This window comes from Ceratotherium simum, chromosome 10 (genome assembly GCF_057802395.1).
Source record: "Ceratotherium simum simum isolate JZ-2026a chromosome 10, ASM5780239v1, whole genome shotgun sequence".
NCBI classification, from domain to species: Eukaryota; Metazoa; Chordata; class Mammalia; order Perissodactyla; family Rhinocerotidae; genus Ceratotherium; species Ceratotherium simum.
Window position 1 is genome coordinate 71,509,798 of NC_141909.1, and position 25,771 is coordinate 71,535,568.

General features: G+C 33.6%; 1 protein-coding gene across 6 annotated transcripts in view; it reads right to left on the reverse strand.

Annotated features, from left to right (window-relative positions):
* The window catches only part of PDS5B (PDS5 cohesin associated factor B), a 190,988-nt gene that overhangs the window by 82,315 nt on the left and 82,902 nt on the right, over positions 1-25,771 (reverse strand). For all 6 annotated transcript variants that reach the window (XM_087436211.1, XM_087436209.1, XM_087436208.1 and 3 more), the window contains exons 7-14: positions 25,628-25,708; positions 20,174-20,314; positions 17,856-17,971; positions 15,115-15,209; positions 9,101-9,246; positions 6,800-6,951; positions 4,999-5,112; positions 1,142-1,223 (exon numbers count right to left, since the gene is read on the reverse strand). In XM_087436211.1, the coding sequence (XP_087292337.1) occupies positions 1,142-1,223; positions 4,999-5,112; positions 6,800-6,951; positions 9,101-9,246; positions 15,115-15,209; positions 17,856-17,971; positions 20,174-20,314; positions 25,628-25,708 (927 nt within the window). The remainder of the gene's footprint in view (positions 1-1,141; positions 1,224-4,998; positions 5,113-6,799; positions 6,952-9,100; positions 9,247-15,114; positions 15,210-17,855; positions 17,972-20,173; positions 20,315-25,627; positions 25,709-25,771) is intronic.

Below are 25,771 nucleotides of genomic sequence, written 5' to 3' on the forward strand. Positions count from 1 at the left end.
TAGCAGAGAAAGTATTGAAATAGCAGAATCACTAAAATTAGTTTTAAGTCATTTATTACAACAGAACACTTATTCTAGCTAGTTTAATATACTCAATGACAGAAGGTTAAATTATGTTTAATAAATCATAAACAAAGAAGTTATTGTTAGCCCATAAAACAAAAATATTGAGTTGTAAGCTTCAATCAGGCAAACAAGTGGTATGAAATGCCTTATTACTTGTGATTTGGAGGTTTAAAAAAAAAGAGTGAGAGGGTCACTATATATCACTCAAACAACCAGTGTTAGCTCACGGAGTTTTAGGGCAAACGAACAAATTTACACCTAGGAAAACTGGAAATTTTCTCCCCTTAGATGAAACAGCTCCACTCTACTGAACCCTGTCCTATGAACATCAGGTGTACATTTGGTGGGGGGTGGGGAGGTTCCCACTATAGAATGAATGTAAAAAGAAATTAAAAATAACATTATATTGTTTTCCCTGGATGCAATTTAAAATGACCAGGCACACTGCTTTGTAGATGAATTATACCTTTTATAGGCCTACATATAACATCCTAGGGGGAAAAAAACCTGGAATTATTCTAAATGTCCAAAAAATAAAATATGATACATAACTGGATAAATACCAGTTACATTATAATTATGAAGACCAAGTAGTACGTTAAAATTACCATAACATTAACTATAAGTAAAAACACCAAGATATTTAACTATAATTACATGATATCAAACTTTCTAAAACCAGAGGACTATACTAAGATGATGGGAGTATCTTAGGGCGGCAAGACAAAGTGTATTTTTACTCTATTTTCTACGCTTTCAATGATGCTGAGTTACTGTTTGGGCTTTTTTTATTTTAAAGCTACAAAAAAATTTTAACTCTTGAGTACCCAGAAGCACATTCTCTTTCCTCCTGGGTAGCACCTTTTGCAGATATAGTAAATTTAAATTTTTCTATGCAACAACTTTCTTAAAAATTTCAGCGTTCCAAGTTAGAGATCACAGGTTCTAGAGTCAGAACTGTTCCACACAGAAACAGTTGTTTAAACACATGGCAGCAATGGTAAAAAATAACTAAAATACATGTGTTTTATAAAATTTAGTATCAAAGGAAAACTTTTCATTAAATTTAACTTACTTTGGGTTGCTTAATTAAGTCAAGCAAATCCTTTACTTGATGTCGGAGCAGATTTTGACATTTCCACATTTCATTCAATGCTCTGAAAAACACAAATACATAAATTTAAATAACAAAACAGGATAAAAATCCTTCCAGAATATTCCAACTATATTACTTTTTTTTTTTAAAGTTCAATTTACAAAAGTAGATGACAGAGATGAGGTAAAATTCATAAAACTAAGCAATCGATGTATGGAGGGAAAGAGAGGAGTTACATATAACAGATAACATTTGAGGAGATAGCTGTATCAAAAGAAAAGGATTAGCGGTGGTTGTTTTTTCTTCTGTTTAAGAATAGGAAAGATCTATCATTAACTAGAACATGTTTGTAGGCTAGGGTGTAAGAATTAACTGTGGAAATTATAAACAAGAAATAAAGGAATATTTGATGGAGTAAAGTCCTGTGGTAGGCAGGATAAAAAGAAATCAAAGACAAAAACAGAAAAGAGCTAGCTCTGAAAGAATGGGGATACTTTTTCCTAGAACAAAAATATTATATTATTTTATATATGTTATATTATATACTTATATGTATAACATATTATATATAATATTATATATGTGTGAATATTCTTTTCAAATGGCAAAAATCTTGATGTCCTCTTTACTTTTACTGTTCTTAGAAATTTAAATGTAAAAAATTATACAGGTCTTCAATAAAATATACGGAAATCATAGTGAGTAGTGAATGTTATTGCAATATTAAGTTATAGAATATCAGAACTATACATATTTTAAAATTTAAAAAGGAAATTTTACAAAACCAAATAATACTTTTCATTATTTTGTTTTCAATTATCTACACTTCTATTATCTTCTACTACCACACATACAAAGCATTGCCATAAAACAGTAACAGAGAAGCATATAAAACCACCCTTTTTCTTCTGAACAAGACAATTAACTGTTTAATATTTTCATTCTCCTTCTTTGGATTTTTTTAAGGAGATAAATTAGTTTAAATTTGGACACAAATTCCTTTACAGTAGTCATTTCAAAATGATACTGGCAAAGCAACAGTTTTGGGGCATGTTCATCTTAGTTAAATCTGCAATAGCTATACTTCACTGTTTTCAAGTTACTAAAGTTCCATAAAAAGTTTAACTGGCATAATTTAAGAATGTAAACATTAAAAGAAAAATGACCATTATCCAGAGGACTGTAAAAATCTAACAGCTAAGTAAGAGTTACATAATTAAAATAATTTTCAAAGAAACAGAGTAGTCATCTGTGAAATTATTTCTGAACTCCAGAGTCAATGAATTCTCTCTCTTCCTATATACTTCACCGTTACTTACAACTTCTGAAAGGCCTGGATTTTGAAACTTGCCATCACTTAAAATAGAGCAGAAATTATTTTACCTATTTAGTTATTTATTATTTCAAAGAAGAAAGCTCTAATCTAAAGCACATTATGAACTATTACGGCTATAGCTTAAATCAAAAAGTGACCATCATTAACTAAAAATCTGTATTATAACATATTTAGGGAGACCACACTTTCAAGTATGTTAATAAAATTATATTAAGCAGAAAAGACAACTTGTCTTTGTGTTCCGCCTTCCTAAATAGTCCTTCTTAAAAAAAAAAAAAAAATTATACTAGTAGAAGCAATATTACTACAACAGGAAAACAAATATCCATTTATTTAATATTAGCCTGAATTCCAGTTCTGTCACTAAATAAACGTGAAAAATCTGGTTAGAGCTTGGAGGCTCTTAAACTTGTTAACTGACATTTTCAGGAGACAACTAGTTTCCTCACGAGGGCTCCTCCTTGTTTGCACCAACATACCACAACTTTGCGCCAACTCAAAGAAAAAGACAGCTACTGGGTTGCAGTCAGAAACCTGTCCAAATGTTGAAGAGAAACTCTCCCCAACCTTCTGCTCTCAGTAGGCAAATTACCCATCAGATTCAGCAGTACAAAACCGCCTAGATGAGTGCCTGCCCAACGAAAGAGAAGATCACAACCAGGACACCTGATACGACCGCTCACTCGTCGCTAAGAGTTGTTCTGGGAAACTGGGGGGAGATGGAAATACACGCCATGATCAGACAGTACTCACGTCTGCCTCTATTCTCTTTTTCAATAATCAAGATATTTAGTTAACTGAGTGCCTTATCTAAAAGCTGATACACATCATAAAGTCTAAAATACCAAAGTACTTTGTCTTTCCCAAAAGAACATAGTCATAGAATAAAATATATGGTTCTAACTTGCAAGTTAATTGACCTCTCTGGGATTTAGTTCACTATATGTAAAACAGAAAAAATATCATTTACATTAGGGATTGGCAAGCTTTTTCTATAAAAGGCCAGAGAGTAAGTATTTTAAGCTTTGTGGGCCATACAGTCTGTGTAGAAACTACTCAACTCTGCTGTAGCGCAAAAGTAGCCCTAGGTAATACATACTCCTGTGCCTGAAACATAGCAGGTTATCAGGAAATGTACATTTCTCCCTTCTACAACCTTTTCCTCAACGTTTCTATGAAAGATATATAGAGCACATGTAATAATTTCCACAGGGGAAGTAAAGTCAAAAGTCTCACTAAGCAGCAGTAGGAATGAAAATTATATACAGCTCCTTAGACTTCCGATTTTTTTTTTTTTTTTTTGGTGAGGAAGATCAGCCCTGAGCTAACATCTGCCAATCCTCCTCTTTTTGCTGAGGAAGACTGGCCCTGGGCTAACATCCATGCTCATCTTCCTCCACTTTATATGGGTCACCGCCACAGCATCACTTGCCAAGCAGTGCGTCAGTGCGCGCCTGGGATCCGAAACGGCAAACCCCGGGCCACCGCAGCAGAGCGTGTGCACTTAACCACTTGCGCCACCAGCCCGGCCCCTAGACTTCCAATTTCTGAGCATTTAATCCCCAATAGTTGTAACTACATTTGCTGGAATACTAAGGATCTACATTGTCTAACACCTAGACCAAATCAATCTCTGGACCTCAATTTCCTAACCCTCAGTATGATTCAGATAGTAATGTCTCGTCCATGTCCAAAATGCCAATTCCCTCTAAAGGCACCCAGAAGTATTTTTTTAATGAAACATGGTCATAAAAATACATTTTTGCTTAGCCTCATGCCAAACTATAACACTATGTTGAGGTTACGCAGCACAAAAATACGTACCCCACTGCCCTATACCATAATTCAAATCACTATTAGGTGAAAATAAGGTAGTATTTTCACAATATGGACCTTTCTTAATACCTTAAGGAAAAAACAAAAATAAAAACAAAAGGTATAGCAATATTCCTTGAGACATCAATATAAAAATCAGGAGAGAGAAAACTCAAATCCTGAAAGATTCCATGTCAATCAATTCTATTTTTTAATTGCTTACAAAAAGCCTTATTCATCTCATGTTGACAGTAGTACTTTCTGAAAAAACAGCCAAGTATTTTACTGTGTCTGACCATTTAAACAATGTTTACATTACATAAATTGTTAACATTTAAAAATACAGGTTTGATGGGGCCGGCCCGGTGGCGCAAGCGGTTAAGTGCATGCGCTTCGCTGCGGCAGGCCGGGGTTCACCGGTTTAGATCCCAGGTGCACACCAACGCACTGCTTGTAGAGCCATGCTGTGCTGGCATACCATATAAAGTAGAGGAAGATAGGCACGGATGTTAGCTCAGGGCCAATCTTCCTCAGCAAAAAAAACCAGGAGGATTGGCATCACATGTTAGCTCAGTGCTGATCTTCTTCACAAAAAAAAATAATAATAATACAGGTTTGGTTTTTTCCATAAAATCCAATATATTGCAAAAAATGGAAAGAACAGAGTTTGACATTTGAAACATACTTCACAGCATTTAAATCCAGTGTGGCATACAAGTAATATAAGCACTTCATCCGTTCTGTAGTTTCCAAATTGTGGGGAACCATGTATTGAGCAAAGATCCGTTCAACAAGCAATCTACAAAAGAACACAGGTAAGGTATTATATTGATTTTTTTTAATGTACGTATTAAATTTTTATATAAAATTCCAAAACACATAAAGAACACATAAAAGAAGTTTCTGCTTTCTGAGTGTAGATGAGATTTCCAAATCAAAGATTTCTTTCTGTAAGAAGGGCCAAAAAAGGACTTAGCTGGATGTACTAGAAACAGCCCTATATCCAGTTAAGATAGCTACCTCTGCATGACCTTCAGCAAATTATATGTGAGGGACTCAATTTCCTTATCTAAATAATAAAGGGTTAAAAAATTGGGGCCAGCATAGTGGTTAAGTTCACGTGCTCCGCTTGAGTGGACCAGGGTTTGCAGGTTCGGATCCTGGGTGCGGACCTATGCACTGCTCATCAAGCCATGCTGTGGCGGCATCCCACATACAAAATAGAGGAAAATGGGCACAGATGTTAGCTCAGGGCTAATCTTCCTCAGCAAAGAGAGGATTGGCAACGGACATTAGCCCAGAGCCAATCTTCCTCTCACACACAAAAAAACTATACCAGGTCCTTCCAAGTGACAAATTCTAAACGTCCAGAAGTTAAAGCTATAAAGAAATTTTTAAGATTCTTCTGAGTTTTTGTAGTAATCATTATGAAAAAAGACCTGGTTAAAAGTACAAAAAAAAAAGTGCTATCAAATTATAATGCAAATCTCTGTGCACTAATGCTGCACACTCAAAAAGTCTAAAAACTTTAATTTTATAAAAATAATAACTACGAAGTTTCTTAGATAATGTTAACCTAAGATACTCAGTTTGTAGTTTCTATACCTCTTAAAATTGTAAGATGGCCTATGAGATCTTAATTTTCTCTTCTGACCTGTGATAGGCAAGATCATTTGGATCCCACTAATAATTTGTCAAATCAATTCAGACAGCAAGCAGGATTTACAGGTCTATTAACTATTAAATGGTTAGGATTCTTACAACATCTAACATTATGCTGGAATAGGAAAATACAAAAGTTATATTCAGATAATGTTTTTACATAAATTTATAAACTGGTTTTTAGCCTTGAGTAGGAACTTTTTTTTTATTTAAAAGGTCTATAATTCAAAGAGTTTATTTTCATTTGAATTTCATTTCAAAAAATTTTATTTGAAAAACTGAATGCATATCCTTATAACACAATTATGTATAAAACAAATTTTAAATTATAATTACACACATTCCTACTTTTAAATATTACTCTGTTCAAAAATAATATACGAAGGGGGCTGGCCAGTGGCGTAGCGGTTAAGTTTGCACACTCGGCTTCGGCAGCCCAGGGTTCCCAAGTTCGGATCCTGGGCACGGAGCTACACACCACTTATCAAGCCATGCTATGGCAGCATCCCACATACAAAAAATAGAGGAAGACTGGCACAGATGTTAGCTCAGGGTCAATCTTCCTCACACAAAATAATAATAATAATAATAATAATAAATGAAAATGAATATAAAAGCTGTATCCATCCCGAAAGTTATATGTACATTACTGCTTCATTTATGGCTTTGGTGGGAAGGAAACTAGTCACTCACTCCCTTTAACTTGCAGTAAAAACTGAGGAGGTAGTTTAAAGTTATAAAGAAAATAGTTTGCCTAACAGATCAACAACAGTTATATAACACCAAAAGCACCAAATGTTTTACATATGGTATCCTTAACTTACCGATCATCAATGCTATTTTGATAATATATATGTAGCAATTTGTCTTTGATCCATGAAATCTGTTTTGCAGCATCTTTTCCAGCTGCTGATTGTAAAGCATATTTCTTATAAATTTGGGCAAGTCCCATCATGGCTTCTTTGCGCACTCTCCACTTAAAAACAAAAATGTTTTCCTTTAATTTAAAAATGCTTCCATTATATTAATTCAGGAAAGACTAGTTTTCTAGTTTTTAATTTACTTTACACTACATATTTTTATCAAGCTTCAGTTACTGGATATCAATTTATAATGACTATGTGAAAAAAACTATCATTTTAATATATCTACTATGTAAAGTACAGATATATCATGCATAAAGAATTTTAATGCTTTAATATCTTAAACCCATCACCTACTCCTAAAAACAAAAGTCAATCACAATCTACATGAAGTCACTTAGAATTGGTGAAGGAAAGCATGCTACCAAATTTTAAAAGGCAAAGACAGAGTTAACTGAATAAACTGTGACCTATCCCTTATAAATTTTTTTCAAATTATGGTCTATATTAAGCATATTGGTATTAAAGGTATATATAATATTGGTTTTATCAAATGCTGAATGTAAAGATACATTAGTGGTTGATTTTGTATATCTGGGAATCAAGTTCAAGTATAAGATGAATGTATTCAACTATTTTTTTAAATAAATATATATTTACTATAGTATAGCTAACACTGCTTAATTATCTTGGAATGAAGTTATTCTTTAATTTTACATAAACAACGCACTATAATCAGTAGGACATTACTAATGCTTAGAACTTGATGAATTTGTACAGATTATTCATTTTTCCTTTGCAGTCTGTCATAGTAATATTCTTCCCTTGGTTTTTCCTTCAATTAATTACAGTAGATTAAGAATAGTCCTTATCTCATCCATCCACCACATACATAGTGAAATAAAAGACTTCAACAGCCTTACTCATAAAATAAGAATTCAATTTGTTTGTAAAAACTTTAATTCTCTATTTTATCTCTAACTCTAACTCCCTAAACTGCTGCTTTAAGAAGAATTTAAAGATAGAGCATATTCTAATACTGCCAAGAACATAAATATATTCAATTATTTTTTGGTACTCAATTAATATTTATATGAATGAACCAAGCAGCCCTACAATGAACACAACATGATGATCAAAAATATATGTGAATTATGATCCGAACAACACACAAACATTTAGTTCAAATTCCAAGAAAAAGATTACTTGAACACTTAGAAGGCTGTTATCCTACCATCATGCAAACCTCCTTTTCCTTCTTTATGCCTTGTGGCTTTTCCATTGTTTAATACTCCAATGAAATAGTCAATAAGGACAAGTCTAAATTTACCAGTTCAAATAAGTTATTCTGAATACCTATAGATTTGGGGGGATAATCATGCAATTCCTGCCCATCTATTCTCTACCCACAACCAGCATTATCAAAGAGAGAATTAAATGATGGAGATACCACAAACCGCAACCTTAAAAAAATGTTGTAAAGTATTTTGCTAGTCAAAGCTATTCAGAGCTACCAACAGTCCTCCCTGTTTCTTTGCTAATTAACTCCTAAATATATCAAAGATTTTCATCCTTCAGCAAAATTACTCTTAAAGTCTAAGTCAGTAAAACCTATGCCATGAAGGGAAGGTAATGGGAATGAGGGGAGAATGAAGATTCACTGAAAGATTTAGTGAGTGTCTAACATATTCCAGGCTATCTGGAAAACAAAGTTAACAAGACATGATATTCTCTTCAGAAGCCACTGATTAATGAGTGGAGCTACTGGTTTTCACTCAACAAGGAAGGTTTGGGGTCACAGAAGATAGGCTAGAAGCATGCTGCTCCGCTGGGTTTAGCTTTGCGAACTTAAAAACATCTTTTATTTTCTATTCCACAGAAATTATAACACAATCAGCTAGAGGACTACCAATTGACCTATATGAAAGGAAAAAGAGAGAAAAGAGAGCCAACAGCCTAAGAGAAGTTGAATCAGAGGTCTTTACAACAGTCACTTACTAAAATTAGTGTATAAGCTAAACATCTGATTACCATTTAGAGCCATCTCATTTTCAGGATGAGAACAAATAATCTTAATGAAGAATAATAAAATTTAATGTAACAAAAAGTAAAACCTTCTCATAAATGTTATTTCAAATATTAAAATGCCTCCTCCCAAAAAAAGGGCTAATTACATTTAAATCTCAATATTTTTAAATGAAATACTATTAAACTTCAAGTATTCAAAATGAAAACCTACGAATAATTATTATTTCCACTTACCCGTTTGTCTAATGTTCTCTCTCTCACAAAATTAAGTAAGTGATCATTGACCAGAAGAATATCCTTTTTAGCAGCTGTAACTATAGACACAATAACATCATGTCTAATAGCTTCCTCAGGGTCATGTGACCTCACTTTAAGATACTCTGAAAGATAAAATTTTATTTGATCAAAATGGAACTTTAACAATTAAAATGTTTTAAAAGATTGATAAGACCTTTGAAAGAAACCACAACAAAAAGAAAACCTAAGTAGAAGGTTCAATGTTTCAAAAAAATTAGGAGCAGGGGAGGGAAAAAGAAAGGGAGGGAAGAAAGAAGGAACATCAGTCCTTTAGTCAAGACACAGTAGTTTACATGCAACTATATACTAGATCCCCTCCCCACTTGTGGGGAGGGTAGTTGATTAAGGAGTTCCTAACCTCATTAATTAAACAAACCATGGAAATGAACTAAGAAGTATAGCGACATTAAATATTTCACCTTCTGTTTTTCGCTTAAATGATTAAAATATTCAAGTCAAGTTGTTCTATAGGGAAAAGGCTAGAGTACTCAAGTTTCTACCCCTTAACTAGAGAAATCATGAGTGTGGTTACTGAAAGAACAAAATTGAGATGCTGGCTGCTAAGAAATAGAATTACATTAAAGATCATGAGTCAATTCCATTTAATTGAACTAAGAAATGCCAAAGGGAAGACAGAAGAAATGAAACATTTAACAATTACGAATGGCTGAAGGAGGATTTTAAAGTCAAAAACATGGGAGTTCAGATCTGACACTAAGACAGTTGAACGAAAAAATTAATAATCTTCAGTAAAAATATATTAGGCTTGGGGAAGAGGTACCACAACTGAACATAAATTTAACAAATAAAATATTTTTCAGCTTTTTTATTATAAGACCAGTAAGATAAAACCTGTTGTTTGGATTTGGAGGAACAAATACAGCCATGCCTATGCACAACAAACACTGCTTATGATTGTGAATGGCTTTACTTCTCTATAAATTAACAGTTTAACAGATAACTATAATGCAAACAGTTCTAGGTACTTTCCCGTAAGCATCTTTGCCTCAAGATTTTCACTGCAAACATTTTCACCACATAACTAATTGACCGTAAGGCAACTTTGCCATAAAAGATGAAACAACTGGTTGACAGTTTGGTTTCACCAGGTTGACAGTGTGGTTTCATTTCTCTATTGACACAGTACTCCCATTTTTACATAAGTCTTAGCACCACATTTCCCATAGAATTTGGAACATCTATCAACAGACATGTGACAATATGCCAAGAACAAACAATGATGCAGAATGCTTTCACAACGTAACAAAAAGCTCCGTTACAAATACGTGTCCTAGTATTTGGAAACTGATATCTCTGTTAAAGAAGGAAGAAATTTTAGTGAAAAAGAAGTGCAATGGATGCCAAATAAGGAGACGAATCAACAAGCAAAAAAAAAAAAAAATGTATGATACTATGATCGAAAGACAAGTGCTTAGGTACAATCCACAAAATAACATCAGTTATTTATGCAGTTAATTTTGTCATTCGTTTTTCATTATGTCCTTTTTAACATCCCTCTTTTATTTTATGTTATTTTATCTTTTACGGCAAAATTGCTTTATGGCCTTTAGTTATGCAGCAAAAACATTTGCAGCAAAAATGCTGGTGGCAAAGATGCTTTCAGTAAAAATACTGGACACCAATGCAAACACCCATAAAACCAATGCCCAGGTCTTAAGCCACTTCACCTTGAGCATTTTCTACTAATAGGAACTATTTCAAAAAATGAGAAAGACCATATGCTGCTAAAAAACTTCTGAAGAAACAAAAATGTTATTTTACCTAACTCAGTAAAAAAAAGTTATTTTTGTATTGATTTCAAATGGAGCATGTTCAACATATCTCAAGTTCATTTCCCACCAAGATAAATACAGGAGTTTCATCTTTCACTGTACTTGTTTCAGATGCAATACATACTATTTTAGGTGCCACTAAGATAAAAGACCAATGACACACCATTAATTTTAAGATGCACCCCCATTTCTCTAAAACAAATCATTCATATTAGACAAGTATAAATAAGAGCTATTAACTTACAGATATTAACTGTGCAGAGGGAGAGAAAAAAGAGAAAGAAGAAATTCTTGATGGTTAGCATGACAAAGCATCTAATACTCTTCAAAATATGGCTATGTCCCTCAAAACTTGGCTGAAGGCATAAGGATGAATCTCACAAACACACTGTCAAGAAAGGAAGTAAGATAAACGTGTGTGTATGACATATATGTATCTCAGCTCACTCCTGAAACCCTAAGAAAATGTCTTATGAAAGGGTCAAGTCACAACAGAAGAGATCACAGCAAGAGATTTTTCAACAAAATTTTGGCAGATGGATGACTGGTAAATGCCAGAGGGCAAAGGAAAACGATAAAACCTAAAAGGGGAAGAAAACAATAAACAAGCTCATTTCCAGGGTAGAAGAACCCTGAAAACGTTTAGAGATTCAAGGCAAATGCAAGCAATGAGAAAGGCAGATGAAGAGTGCAGCTGAAAACATGAGGAATGGCTGAAAATTTACATAAAGAGTAGTTAGACCCCTAGATTTTTCAGAGCTGTTTTTTTAGCCAACTACAAAAATTAAAATGTGCCCAGAGGCTTAAGACTAGGAAACATAAATGTTTCATAAAAAATGTAACTATATACTCTCTTTTGGTAAAGCAAAACATTCAAACGATGGTAAAGCCTAAAAAGGTTATTGGTGAAATTATTCACATCTAAAGTATATTTTACATAGCTATAAAAAAAAATCAAAACATCTATTATTTAGCCAATAGTAAACTTTGCATTAAAGTTCTGGGAAAAAATACTTAAATTTTTTTATACTTTAAAAAGGATCCAGAATATGTACAGAACTACTACAAATCAACAAGAAAAAAAAAACCAAACAAGCCAATTAAAAAAAGATGGGTTTAAAATTTAAAGACACTTCATAAAAGAAAATATGTAGTAATATTTATATAAAAAGATGCTCAGTATCATTAGTCATCAGGAGAATATAAATCAACACTACAACAAAACAGCAAGACCTGGGGTCGGCCCAGTGGTGTAGTGGTTAAGTTCATGCACTCTGCTTCGGCAGCCTGGGGTTCACGGGGTCGGATCTCAGGCACGGACCCACACACCACTGATCAAGCCATGCTGTGGTGGCGTCCCATATACAAAGTAGAGGAAGATTGGCACAGATGTTAGCTCAGGGCCAATCTTCCTCAGGCAAAAAGAGGAAGATGGGCAACAGATGTTAGCTCAGGACCAATCTTCCTCACCAAAAAAAAAAAAGAAAGAAAGAAAGAAAAGAAAAGAAAAGAAAAAAGAAAAAAACCAAGACGACCTGTGAGAATGGCTAAAATCAAAAAGACTGACAAGACAAAATGTTGGCAGGGACACTGAACAACCAGAACTCTCAGACATCTCTGGTGCAAGCAGAAAACAGAACAACTAACATGGAGAAATTAGTCATTTCTTATAAAGTTAAACATGTATTTACCCTTTGATCAGCAATTTCACTCCTAAGTAGTTCCAAAGAGAAATGAAAACATAAATCCACAGAAACACTTGGACAAGAATTCTCACAGTAAGCTTAATCATAATAGCCACAAACCGAAAACAATCCAGACATCCATCCAAAGAAAAACATGGATAAACAAATTATGGTGTATTCAAACAATGAAATACTATTCAATAATAAAAAAAATAAAGTAATAATACAGGAGTCCCAAAGACACTAGCAGCTAGACTTCTAAATTCCTGATAGGATATTCTTCTCTGGGGAATCTAACTAATCAAAGAGTAAGGATCTAAACTAAAAGTTCCCATCAAACAGCACACCCTGGATCACCGTAAAGTGAAGTTCAGAGTCAATAATCCCATCCATACATTCAGGGCTTTCTAAACAACTTGAATTTAGTCCCCCACTCTTAATTATGAGCAGACATCCATGGATTGCCAAGCATTTGAGGAAAGCCTCTAAAATGGAAAAAAAGAGACAGAAGCAAATAAAAGGTAGGAAAAACAAGTTAGCTGAAACAGACATTTTGTAAGAAAAAGAAAACTTCCCCAAATACTAACATAAATTTTCTCAGATAACATTACATCAATAACACAAGAAAAGGATGCTAAAGTAAAAGGACATTCAGGGCAAAAAAGGAGGAGGAGGAGAAAAGGGAGAAACAGAGAGATGCACATGTGCGCATATGCAGAAGGAAAGGAGGGGGAGAAAGAGAGGGGAAAGCAAAAGGGGGAGGAAGAATGGATATCTTCAGATCAACGCAGTAAAACAGAAGCTCACAGAGCAAGCAGTCCAAGTTCAGACGTGAGAGGTAGAGAGAGAGTTCCAAAAAGGGGATCACGCCCAAAAAAGGATGAAATTGATAACTACCTGCTGTATAAACCTGACTGACAGGAATTCAACAAAACCTAAAAGCATTACTATGATAAACTGTTGTTAAAAATATTACAAAAGGATATACTTTATCAGAAGAAACTCAGAAGGAAGCAGTAAGATTTAAGAAGCAGTTGTGAGCAAAGACTATAAAAGGCAGTTAAAATTGTACTACAAGTTGGTAAAGTTTTAAAAAGAGTAAATAACTAATAATAACAAACAATAACGTGAAAGATAGGAAGACAGTGTTCAGAGATAAAGTTTTCAAGGGCCCTTGATTGCTCAGAAAGAAGCTAGAGAGTTCTGATTAACTTTAGATTTCATTAATCAACTATGCAGTGAAAGCATGAAAAAGAACGTTAACTTCCAAGCCCATGGCGAGTAAAAAGGAAAAATGAGAACAAAGAAAATTAATCAATTGAGCAGAAGAGAGGAAAACAGAAAAAAGGAAGCAAAGAAGAAACATGGAAAATAGAAAACCCAAAATAAGACAGCAGGAATAAGTTCAATTACATCAAATTCAAAATGATATTTCAATAAAAGTTTGAAAACACATAACAACACTATATTAAATTTATGGACAGATACATGGGCATAGATAGAAAAACACGAACAGGATACAGACCAAATTTAGTAGAGTGGCTACCCTCTGTATAAGTAGGGAGGAGAATAGTTGGTGGGGAGCATTTCAACTAAATCTACGATTTACTGTCTTTTTTTTAATCTCTTAAGCAAATGCAGCAAAATGCTAACATTTCTGAGGAAGACATATAGTGGCTGTTACATTCATCTGTATTTTCTGAACTATTTCACAATTTTTAAAAAATTAACAGAACAGTAATAGTCAAATACATGATATTCTCATTACTACAAAACTGCAGTTCTGAACTGCCTTATAACTATACAGATTTCAGAAAAGTTACCGCCATTTAGTATGGTTAAATTGGTTTACAAATTAATGACTCTCATCCAGGTGCTCAAAATATTGAAGACTATTCAAGTCTTATAATCCACTCAAAGTCAAGAACTGTTCAAATCCAAATGGCTGAAATATTTTTAGAATTGTCCTTAAACTAAAAAGCTAATATAGTCTCTGATAAAACTGACATTTTTTTTTTTGTGAGGCAGATCAGCACGGAGCTAACATCTGATGCCAATCCTCCTCTTTTTTCTGAGGAAGCTTGGCCCTGAGCTAACATCCGTGCCCATCTTCCTCTACTTTATATGGGACACCGCCACAGCATGACTCGACAAGCAGTGCGTTGGTGCGCACCCGGGATCTGAACCGGCAAACCCAGGGCCGTCACAGCAGAGCGCATGTACTTAACCGCTTGCGCCACCAGGCCAGCCCCAACACTAACTTTTTATAGCTGTTTCTAGCCTAAGGAGGCACTGGGAGGTAAAAATTCTAGCTTCAGAGAGTAACTTTCATGATGATGAATTGAAATAAGACGACTTCATCTATCACAATACAAAAAAAGAAAAGGATAAAAAGGGGTTTTTTTCTATATAAAAAAACAATTTTTTCATCAAACAGCATCTAGGAATATTTGCTGTTATGGGTATATAGTACCTGTTAAGTCCTTTGCTAAATCAGGATGGTTCATGAGGCAATGGCTAGCAAATTTCACACATTCCAGGCGGATTGGTACATGGATGTCATTAAACCTGATAAAATACAAAGGTACAGAGTGATCTTTAAAATACAAGAAACAGATATGTGTTTAATCTGCACTCAATTTATATTTATTTCTCTAATTACAAGAAAAACCAATTTATGTAGGATAATTCAAAGTTGAGCAAGACTATTTTAACAAAGTTTTTGATATACCATATATGTATGAATGCCTTGGAACCTCTATATTAAACTAGGACAATCTCCTGTGAGAAACTATGTACTTTTAAGGAGCGTGTTTAAACAATACACATTTGGCTCAAATACAAGAATTAGAATGACAAAATTCTTCCTATAAATATTATACTTGCAAATATATCTGTTTATGCAAGTGTATGTGTGTTCACGGTTCACAGATACATTATATAAATCCCATACTGTGTTTAAAAAGAAAACTCAGTGTATTCTTTCTTAAATATAGGGCATTCACAAATTTGTGATAGATCTTGTACTAAACCCCGTATTATTTTACATGACTCTAAAATTGTGCTCAAATTACTCCCATCCAGTTAACCGTCACAATTATTACATTTTCACTAAGATCAAAGCCAATTTTTACATGGAAATGTAAATATCTCAGTATATATCTCTAAAAAATTAAAACTCTTTGGTTGATAACTCATTTAAGTATCTTTCAATCTTTTATTTCCCCTCCATATTTTTTTTCCTTATAGTTTATTTGGTAAAGCAACTGTTTTGTTTGTGGGTATAGTGTTTTTCCACAGTTTAGATTTTGCTAATTGTATCATTCTGATGTCAAATAACAGGCTCCCCTCTCTCCTAAATCTTGCAAATTGGTATTCAGATCTAGAGACTTGATCATATTCAGGTTCACTTTTTTAGAAGACTACTTCATTGATGGCATTGTGCTCCTCCATCAGAAACCATTGATGTTCAAAGCCTATATAATGTATATATACATTATATCATTATGGACCACAAAACAGTAATTTAAAAAAAAAAATCTCTTTAACAAGAACATTGAAGTGAAGCAAGAATTTTCTATTCAATATTTCCATGTCTTAATTCTGTAAGATCAAGAGGTTTCCAAATCTTGTCTAACTCAACACTGTAAGAAATAAAATTTAGCATTATAAAGGAAAAAAAAAAGAAGTCTCCAAAATGAGCACCAAATTACTCACAAAAGCTTATTATTACAAAAAAAAATTGCTCTATGAAGTATATCCAGCCCCCCAAAAAAAGTTATAAAATTTAGTCTATGGTTTCATATCAAGTTTCCCAAGTGTTTTGAATCCTGGTACTCAATTCTCATATACTTTACCATTTCTCAACTAAATATGTACCATATAATTATTATAAATAAATTTAATAAGACATCTTAAAAAAAAACTGTTCCTTCTTCAAGTTGGTAATAGCAGGTGAGTTTTATGTCATTAATGTTAAAAGGAAAAATTACAATGTAATAGAAAGGGGACAAATTTAAATCAGGATTTTTCCTCCTAAAAACCTATAAAATAAAGTCTGGGTAATCCAACTCCTGATTTAAAGATATATCAAATGTCCATATGTAATAATTGTACTTTTGTTTTAACATATTAAATAAAATGGACTTTAAATTGAGCTGTATAAATTAAACTTATAAAATATATTGCCCTAATGCCCAAGAACTTTCCATTGTATTTAAGAGAAAAAAGTCTAGAAATCAAACTCAAAATGACAATGGGCTAATATTTATTAGTTTAACACACCTTGTTAAATATTATTATTGAGCTACATAAGAGATAAGAAATCAGATTAAGAATTTAGTGCTTAACAAGCACTTACAAAAAGCTTACATCCTCATTTAACAAATTAGAAAAATAAGACCAAAAGAGATTAAACTTATCATAATTATCGAGAATTGTGGTATTGAAATGGAAAGAAAAGTAGTGATGATGACGCAAATATTTCAACAAAGAAGAATAGAATACAAGTCTTTAAATCCTACTTGTTTATTTATGACAATTGCATTATTTGCTATGAGGATCATTTGAGGGCGGGGAAACAATCCTCCTTTATCCTCAGGGTCAAAGTAGGTTTCAACCAAGATACTTAAAATGGTTTTAATATATTCAAGGTCAGAGATATCTTTAGACACGTAATGAAATGAACTCCTATCACAGAAAAGAGAAATACACAAACACACTCGAAATTTTGCAAGCAATTTCAGGAGGTTTGTGGATCATTAAAAGCATAGAAGAAACCCAGGTTATTATTTCCTTTAAATTAGAAATATAGAAAAGAGGTTAGGAGGAGGACCATAGATAATCATTTATATATTCCTTCTGTGAATACCTTTATCCTCACAATATCTTCAAATAATCTAACTAAATATAATTTTTTTGTGGAGTAGCTATATCTCACAGTTGGAATTAACCACTGCTTTGTAATAATACACTTTAATTTCATGATTATAATACTTTGTAAGATAGCTTTTAAAAGGTATCATTTTTTAAAAATTATTAGGATAAAATAAAATGAAAAGAAAAATGGAAACTGTAAATATGGCCTATCACTATCACCATTCAAAAATTTCAAAATATAAAATACTTCATTTTTATCATTTCAGAGAACAATCTTAAACGTGGATCATGTTTTAAAATAAGTAGATGTAAACATGGTACACCAAAATCATATACCTGCCCAAGTAACACTGCCAAAGTGGTTTGTTTTGAGAAGCCAATTCTGAATCCTTTGCCCCAAACATTTTTGCCAGTAGTTTAACAACTTGCAGGCGTTCCTCATTATCATTGCTCTAAAACAAAACACAACCACAGCTTTAAAACCATGAGGTAGATATATTCAGAACAATTTTTCCCCTGATTTCCCTTATCCTCCAATTCCACAGAAAACCTTTCATGAACTCCAGATGAAAAATTATACATAAAAATGCTCAATATACTTTTCACGAAATTAAATGTTACCTTAAATGCTCTAATCATCTCAAATTACATTAAAGCAGTACTCCCTACAGGAAAATACATCCCAAAGTTTGCTTTTTAAATATTAGAGGCCCCTCCTACAATTGAGGCTTATTTCCATTCAAATTCAAAAACTAACTTGCATCAAACCTACTCAGGACCCTTGAAAAACTGTGGTTTTTAAGAACAGATACTGTTAGAGGCCAGGCCTACAGTAAATAGAGAATTCTGTATGATTGTATTGGCTAAGCTCTTTGTAGCAATAAATATGTGCTGAAGTCTCCCAATAGGAGAGTCTGTTCATCTACATATACCAGATTCGTAATGGAATTCAACAATTTGATGAAGCTTTACACATATAAAAACTAAAATTTCTGCTTTATATACTACATTGTGGGTATCCTGGGGACAAGATATTATTGATTTTGGTACCTCCAACAAATGACACAATGGTTAAATGAACAAGCCAGCTACAATACTAGACTTGAACACTAATGTGACAATCAGGAATATCAAAAAGCACTGATATTCAAGGTGCTACCAATTTTTTTTTAATTTTAAACCTCAGCCTAGCAGTAAGAACCCCCATAATATGACCTAACTCATCTCTATTATTTCTCTCATTATTCCTCTAAATAAGTACTTTTCAACTCTTGCTGCACATCAGAATGACCTCTAAAGCTTTAAAAAACAAAAACAAAAAACAACTGATACCTGGACTCTACTGCCAAAAATTCTGATCAACTGTTCTGGTTTAATGCCTGGACATTTGCTTGTTTATAAAAGCTCCACAGGTGAAGATTCTAATGTGAACATTCTAATTCTAATTCTAAAGAATTAAAATGTCCATGGATGATTTAAACTAACTTTATGTTACTTTCCAACTATAATTCTTGGTGGTCCACAAATTCACCCAGCACCTTCCTACCTCTACATGCTTCTGCATGCTACTTCCTTTGCTTCAATTGTATGCTGTTTCTATCTTCTGACACTTATAATATCTGGCCTCTTATTAGATCTGGATTCTTTTTTCCTCTTCCTCTCATACTAGATGTTAAATTTGCTGAAAGCAGGGATGATAATTCCTTATTTTATATTTCTTATAGTATTCAATATTTTAATTAGAGAAAATCAGACCAACCAATAATTAAAAGTATGACCGCCTCCTGCCTCATCAAAGTTGGTAACTGCATTTAAAAATGGGGATAGGGAAGCCAGTGAATCAAATGCCTCAGTTGAGAAATATATCAGAAATACACCCCAGAATAAAATGAGAATAATTATCTGCTGGGGGGCGGGTTGGGGAGGTATTCACACTATCAACATAAACTGTTTATTTTGTTGTTTCGCAAGAGACAAATCAAAATTGTTACAAACAAGAAATAAGGAAATTATTTAAGAACTTTTCTGGGTGGTACACTGGGGTTCATCAAAGATTATTAATTATAACCAGCTTTACTTAATCTTCCTGCAATAATTTGAAAGAGAAATGAATATTCCCCAAATCTGCAAATGAAACTCAATTTTACAGCATAATTTAATGTCAAGGCAATGGGGACATGCTACCCAAAAATTCCAAAGAACTACGTGAAAAGCAAAGGAGTTTTCAACATAGGCAAGTATAAGATAATATGCACAAAGGGAAAATATTTCACACTATGCAGATAACAGGCCTTAAACTATTTTTATGGCACAATCAAGGGGTCTTGGGACCACTATAAACTGCACCTTGAAAATATAAGCTTGATGTATAGCTATGACCTCAAAAGTTACTCACAATCTAGAATTTATCTAGGAAATATCTGGAGGAAAATGCCATCCCCCTAATCATTAATTAAGCAGCTACCATCTCCTAGGCACCACGCCAGGCAGTGGAGATACACAAATAGGCGAAGCACAAACGTGTAAATAAACAGCAGTAATATACCATCACATCTGTAACATTCAGTTCAAACCACTATAAGAATTAAAAAGCCACAAAATAATGCTCTTTGCTAATCTGGTTGACAGAACCACTTTATTTTTAGAAGAGTTACCTTTAACTTAAATTCAAGCTGGGGTAAAACTGAGAGCAGCAAATGACTATCAATATTATAGAGCTCCAAAATTAAGTCAAAGACATGCTCTGACAAATCGCTGATAGATGTTTTCCCAAGCATCAGAACCTGATTAAAAAACTTTTGAGAGAGAAAATATATCATTAATAGAAATACCATATATGAAATGAATTTTCTAAAATCTTTTTTATTCATTATTTTATACAAAGTTAAACTAAGCATATCAAAACATTTTCTAACTGTAGGTGGGAAACCAGTACAGGCTATATGAAAAGATAAAACATGGAATTCGCCTTGTAGACAATAAAAGATAGGCAATTTGTATTGACTCATCAATCAACACATCGATAAAACCCTATCTACTAAATACACTTTAATCCCCATTATGGTACTTACCATATTTTATCCTGTATTACAGTTATTTGTGTACATGTCTTAATTTCTCTACTAGATAAATTTCTCAAGGGCAAGGAATCACATCTTGTTCACCTTGGCATGTATGGAAGACAACAGCACCAAAGATAAAGCCTTATACCTTCATAGTAGGAGCCAATTCCATTTTAAAATATGTAATTTTTTTTTTTTTTTTTGGTGAGGAATATTGCTCCTGAGCTAACATCTGCTGCCAGTCTTCCTCTTTTTGCTTGAGGAAGATTGTCCTTGAGCTAACATCTGTGCCAATCTTCCTCTATTGTGTACGTGGGACACCACCACAGCATGGCTTGATGAGCGGTGTGTAGGTCTGCGCCCACGATCCGAACCCATGAACCCCAGGCCACCAAAGTGGAGTGTACAAACTTAACCGCTAGGCCACTGGGCTGGCCTCTACAATACATAATTTTATATTTATAATGAAAAACAACCTTTCTCTAATCCTTTTTTCTTTCATATTTTGATAAACAAGGTATATATATGTATAAGGTTTACAGCACTAATTAAAATTCAATTAAAAGCATACATCAACACAAGGAAAATCCAAATTTGAAAAATTTTCTTCTATAAGCAGCCAGCTCTAACTAGTTTCCACACTCAGATCACTCATTATATTACTACCAAAACTGGTAAAAATACATGCCATAACGGTCAAGTTCCTTTCTATTTAAAGTCTTCCAAATACGTAAAAAATTAACCCAGAGCATATATAAAACATTCTCAACAGTATCTTCTGTCTCCTTAAAGAAGTTAAATATTCTTTTTCTTTTTTTAAAGCACTGTATTTTCTCTTTTTTTTGCGAAGAAGATCAGCAGCTAAAATCCATGCCAATCCTCCTCTTTTTGCTGAGGAAGACCAGCCCTGAGCCAACATCTATTGCCAATCCTCCTCCTTTTTTTCCCCAAAGCCCCAGTAGATAGTTATATGTCATAGTTGCACATCCTTCTAGTTGCTGTATGTGGGACACCACCTCAGCATGGCCCAACAAGTGGTGCGTCGGTGCGCGACCGGGATCCAAGTCCGGGCCACCAGTAGTGGAGCGCGTGCACTTAACCACTAAGCCACAGAGCCGGCCCCAAGTTAAGTATTCTTAACACCACATAAGCTGCCCTGATCTCTTCTCTCTGTGACATTTAACAACAAAACTTGGCTTAATTAGGTTTTCTATATGGAAAGTACAAAGTCAAGGACTTGACATTTCTTTGTCTTTTCTACTTAGTTTTAGGTTTTTGAATTGTTCTTAAATGAAGTTTTTTAGGCCTATAAACCTGTACAAACTACCTAGCCATGAAGGGGAGGAAAGAATAAATTAAATTTTACTATGATTTTTTTTATTGGTTTTAAAAATAACTTGTTTGTCCTCCTTGTTTATCAATTTTGTGAGAATTTCATGATATCAAAGGTTAAATTCTCATTTAGGTTGAAAATAAAATGGCTTTGTCGTTTCTGTTCATAAATTTTCTCCTGTTTAAAAACAGTAAATCTACCTTTCCTTAACAAAAAACAATAATCCTTTCCAATCTGGCCACCTTGGTGATTAAACCATCCTCTTCTTCTATCAGTTTGCGGAAAACTCACTTGGGGGGGGCGGGAATCATTCCCTGGTTTACCTTCTTACAAATTCCATCAAAAGCATTTATTTAACACTTATAATCTCCATAAAGGCAAGGACCAAGTCAGTCTTCTCCACTGTACAGCAAGAGCCTAGCACAGCGCCTGACACAGAGTACGTACCCAAAACATATTTAGTATATGAATGAATAATATGTAACAGGTACTATGATACAAATATAAGTAAAACAATCCAAGCCCTCCATGAGGGCTTACAATTTAGGAGGAGGTAGATACAGATTTGATTAAAGTATTTCCTCCCAAAAAACATTAGTCTTTCATTTACAAATGGGTAATTTTCACACTACAAATTAAATTATTTTATAACAACTGCCTCCTAATGAAAGAAATATGAGTAAGTTAAAGCTCAGGAATAATGTCTACCTTAGACTTAAATGCTCAATTTTAATTACAAAAGTGCTTTCCCATTAAATAACACATTCTCTACCATCAGCCCAAGCATTATAAACCCCAATTTACAGATGCAAAAACTAAGGTTAAGCAAGATTAAGCAATTCAATCAAATTTTACCTAAATCAAGATGGACTTGATACATTTCTTTCAGTCCAAAAGAATTATTTTGTGCCATCTACCTAAAACTCGTGATTAAAAAGATCTAGTAAAAAATAACATTACCAAGAAGTGATCCATGCAGGAAATTTTTTGAATTGTCGCTATGTACTTTTTTTGATAGTTTCACCTTCTTTAAAAATACATATACTTGGGGCGGGCGGACCCGGTGGCGCAAGCAGTTAAGTGCACGTGCTCCACTGCAGCGGCCCGGGGTTCGCAGGTTCGGATCCCGGGTGCACACCAACGCACCGCTTGTTAAGCCATGCTGTGGCGGTGTCCCATATAAAGTGGAGGAAGATGGCCACAGATGTTAGCTCAGGGCCAATCTTCCTCAAGAAAACAAGGGAGGATTGGCATCAGATGTTAGCTCAGGGCTAGTCCTCCTCACCAAAAAAAAAAAAAAAAACATATACTTTTTAGTTTCCTGAGTTCTCAAGTTACAACAAATTCTATTTTAAAAAATAATCTACAACACCATAATGATTTCTTAAGTCCTACATATGTAAGAATCATTATCTATAAAGAGCAAACTTGAATGTGTCCATATGCAGGAGAGTGAAAAAGATATGAGAAAAGAGATAGAAGTGGGGTTATTATTACTTCAGTATCCTACCTCTCTTTTTGCTTCTAATTCTCTACTAGGAAGATAAATGAATAACGGCTATTACAAGTCCAAAAAGGCTGAGAATGGTTTTAACATTGTATTTATTTTACATCCTACTACAAGACAATTAAGTTCTAGAAAGTAATTTTACATGTAATTGTATAGGTTTGAGGTAGAAAAATAAGAAGATTCATAAGGGAATAAAGGAGAAAAAAACAGCAGTTCTTAATGACTTCTTGGCTAACCTTCAAATAAGACAAGGGACAACAAAACAGGGAGAGATAAGAAAATAATGGACAAAGTACTGGAAACATGTAACTGAAAGTGTGTTTAGACCATTCTACTAATCCTGTGCCTCTCGTCCCTCAGCTTCTGATAAAGATATAACAAGAAAGTACGGGTGGGGGGTTCTATTTCTGTAGGCAAGAACCAAGAGCAGGTAATTAATATAAGGCATAGGTGATAGGGTAATGTTTTTGCCTTGATTTATCTGGGACTGCTAAAAGTTCCTCGGTCCTTTTATCTTTCTTTTAACTTTTATTATAAGTAATTTCAAACATACACAAAAAGTTGAGAGAATAGTTTATTGAACCTAATCACCTAGCTCCAACAAATACCATCATTCTATCTTGAACCTTTTTTATTTTATTACCCAATCAAATATTTATTTCCCCAATCCTAGAAAAGATATCAACATGGTATAGTGTTATCTTCTTATTTTTATGCCAAAAAAAGGCATCAAAAAAGGCAAGTGTTCCTCTAAAAAAGATCTGGCTTGGCAACATCAATTTAAAGAAATGACCACCAGGAGGAGCTCACCTAGTGTATCTAATGGGTCAGGGAGACCCTCATTCAAAGGCACTCCAAGCAAAAGAAAAGAGAAGGGGTAATTAATCACAGAATGCTGAAATCTGGGTCTACACACTTCAACTGCCGTTAAGTCAATAATGAAAAAAACTCAATCTACTCAATCTAACCAATTTACTCCAGCCAATACCCAAGACTCAGAAAACTTGCAGAAATCAATATTTAGAATTCTCTGCCAATCTTGGAACTATTAATTAAGACAGATTACACAACTTGATTTTCAACTTCTGAAAGTTTACCCTCCAAAACAATTTCTTTACAAATCAAATACATTTTTCTAAATCATCATGTGCTTTGAATTATTTAAGGCCACAAGCCAGAAACAAAAACCAGGATTTGCCAAGGTACTGTTTTATAAAGAATGTTACTTTTCAAAGTACATCTTTTCATGATGTATTTTATATAATGACTTAAATTTTTGTATACTACATGACAAATTCTTCTTCAACACTTCAGGAAAATTAAACACCTAAGTAATTATAAAAGGCTTTCTTTCTCACTTTTTTCCAGAAGACAGATTTACATCCTTTACATGTTTGGAGGTAGGTGAGAGTGAAAAGTAGATGGAGAAAGAACTGCTACACTATTCCAGAGGCCAACATTAACACTGTTCTAGATTTGTTCCAGGAGGCACCATTCACATGGAATACAATGTGAATAATGCCATCTAAAGTTGTGCAACTCAACAGAACTGTGGAGAGAAAATAAAACTTACAATAAGCTTCTATCAGTGAACCTATCAGCTAAAATACATTTCTCCTGAAAATAAATACAAGATGGTCAATCGTAAATAAGTAGATTTGGAATCCTAAAAGGGCTCATTTCATTCCAATTTTCCCCTTTCTCAGAAAAGGTAGATTTATACGGAATCTACCCCAGGGTTAGCAAATAGGCTACTTTCACCAAATTCCTTCCATTCATACTTGCCTTCAATTTTTAGGTCTTGATATTAGCTCATATCATCTTCTTGTACAAATCAATTTAATCTCCAAAAAGCTGTAAGCAACTTCTCTGAATAATGAAAAGTTCCGTATATTTTATCTAATTACATTTAATTTTATTTCTAACATTAGAAACAAACAAAATATCTTGATAACCAAAATAAAAGCTGTTTTAGTTCCTAGGCAATTTGAAAGAAGCAAATGAATGAACAAACAAGGTGAGAGCCAAAGTTTCAGAAAATATTAACCAAGAATAATTTTAAATAAGGAGAAAGAAAATACATTACTTAAAGACTAAAACAACACAAAATTTTAAAGTAGGTACTACTTGCAGAAATTTTGCTTCTAGAAATCTTTAAAATTTTGGCTAATCCTTCTGACAACCAATTACAAGTAAGACTTACGTTGGTAATATATGGTTCAATAGCTTGAGCTGTCCTTTTCAGTAAAGCCTTTGCCAAATCATACGCTTGCTTGTTTAAATTCTGAAAAACATAAATAATATTTATATTATATATCTCTAACTATGAAAAACAAAATATTACCTG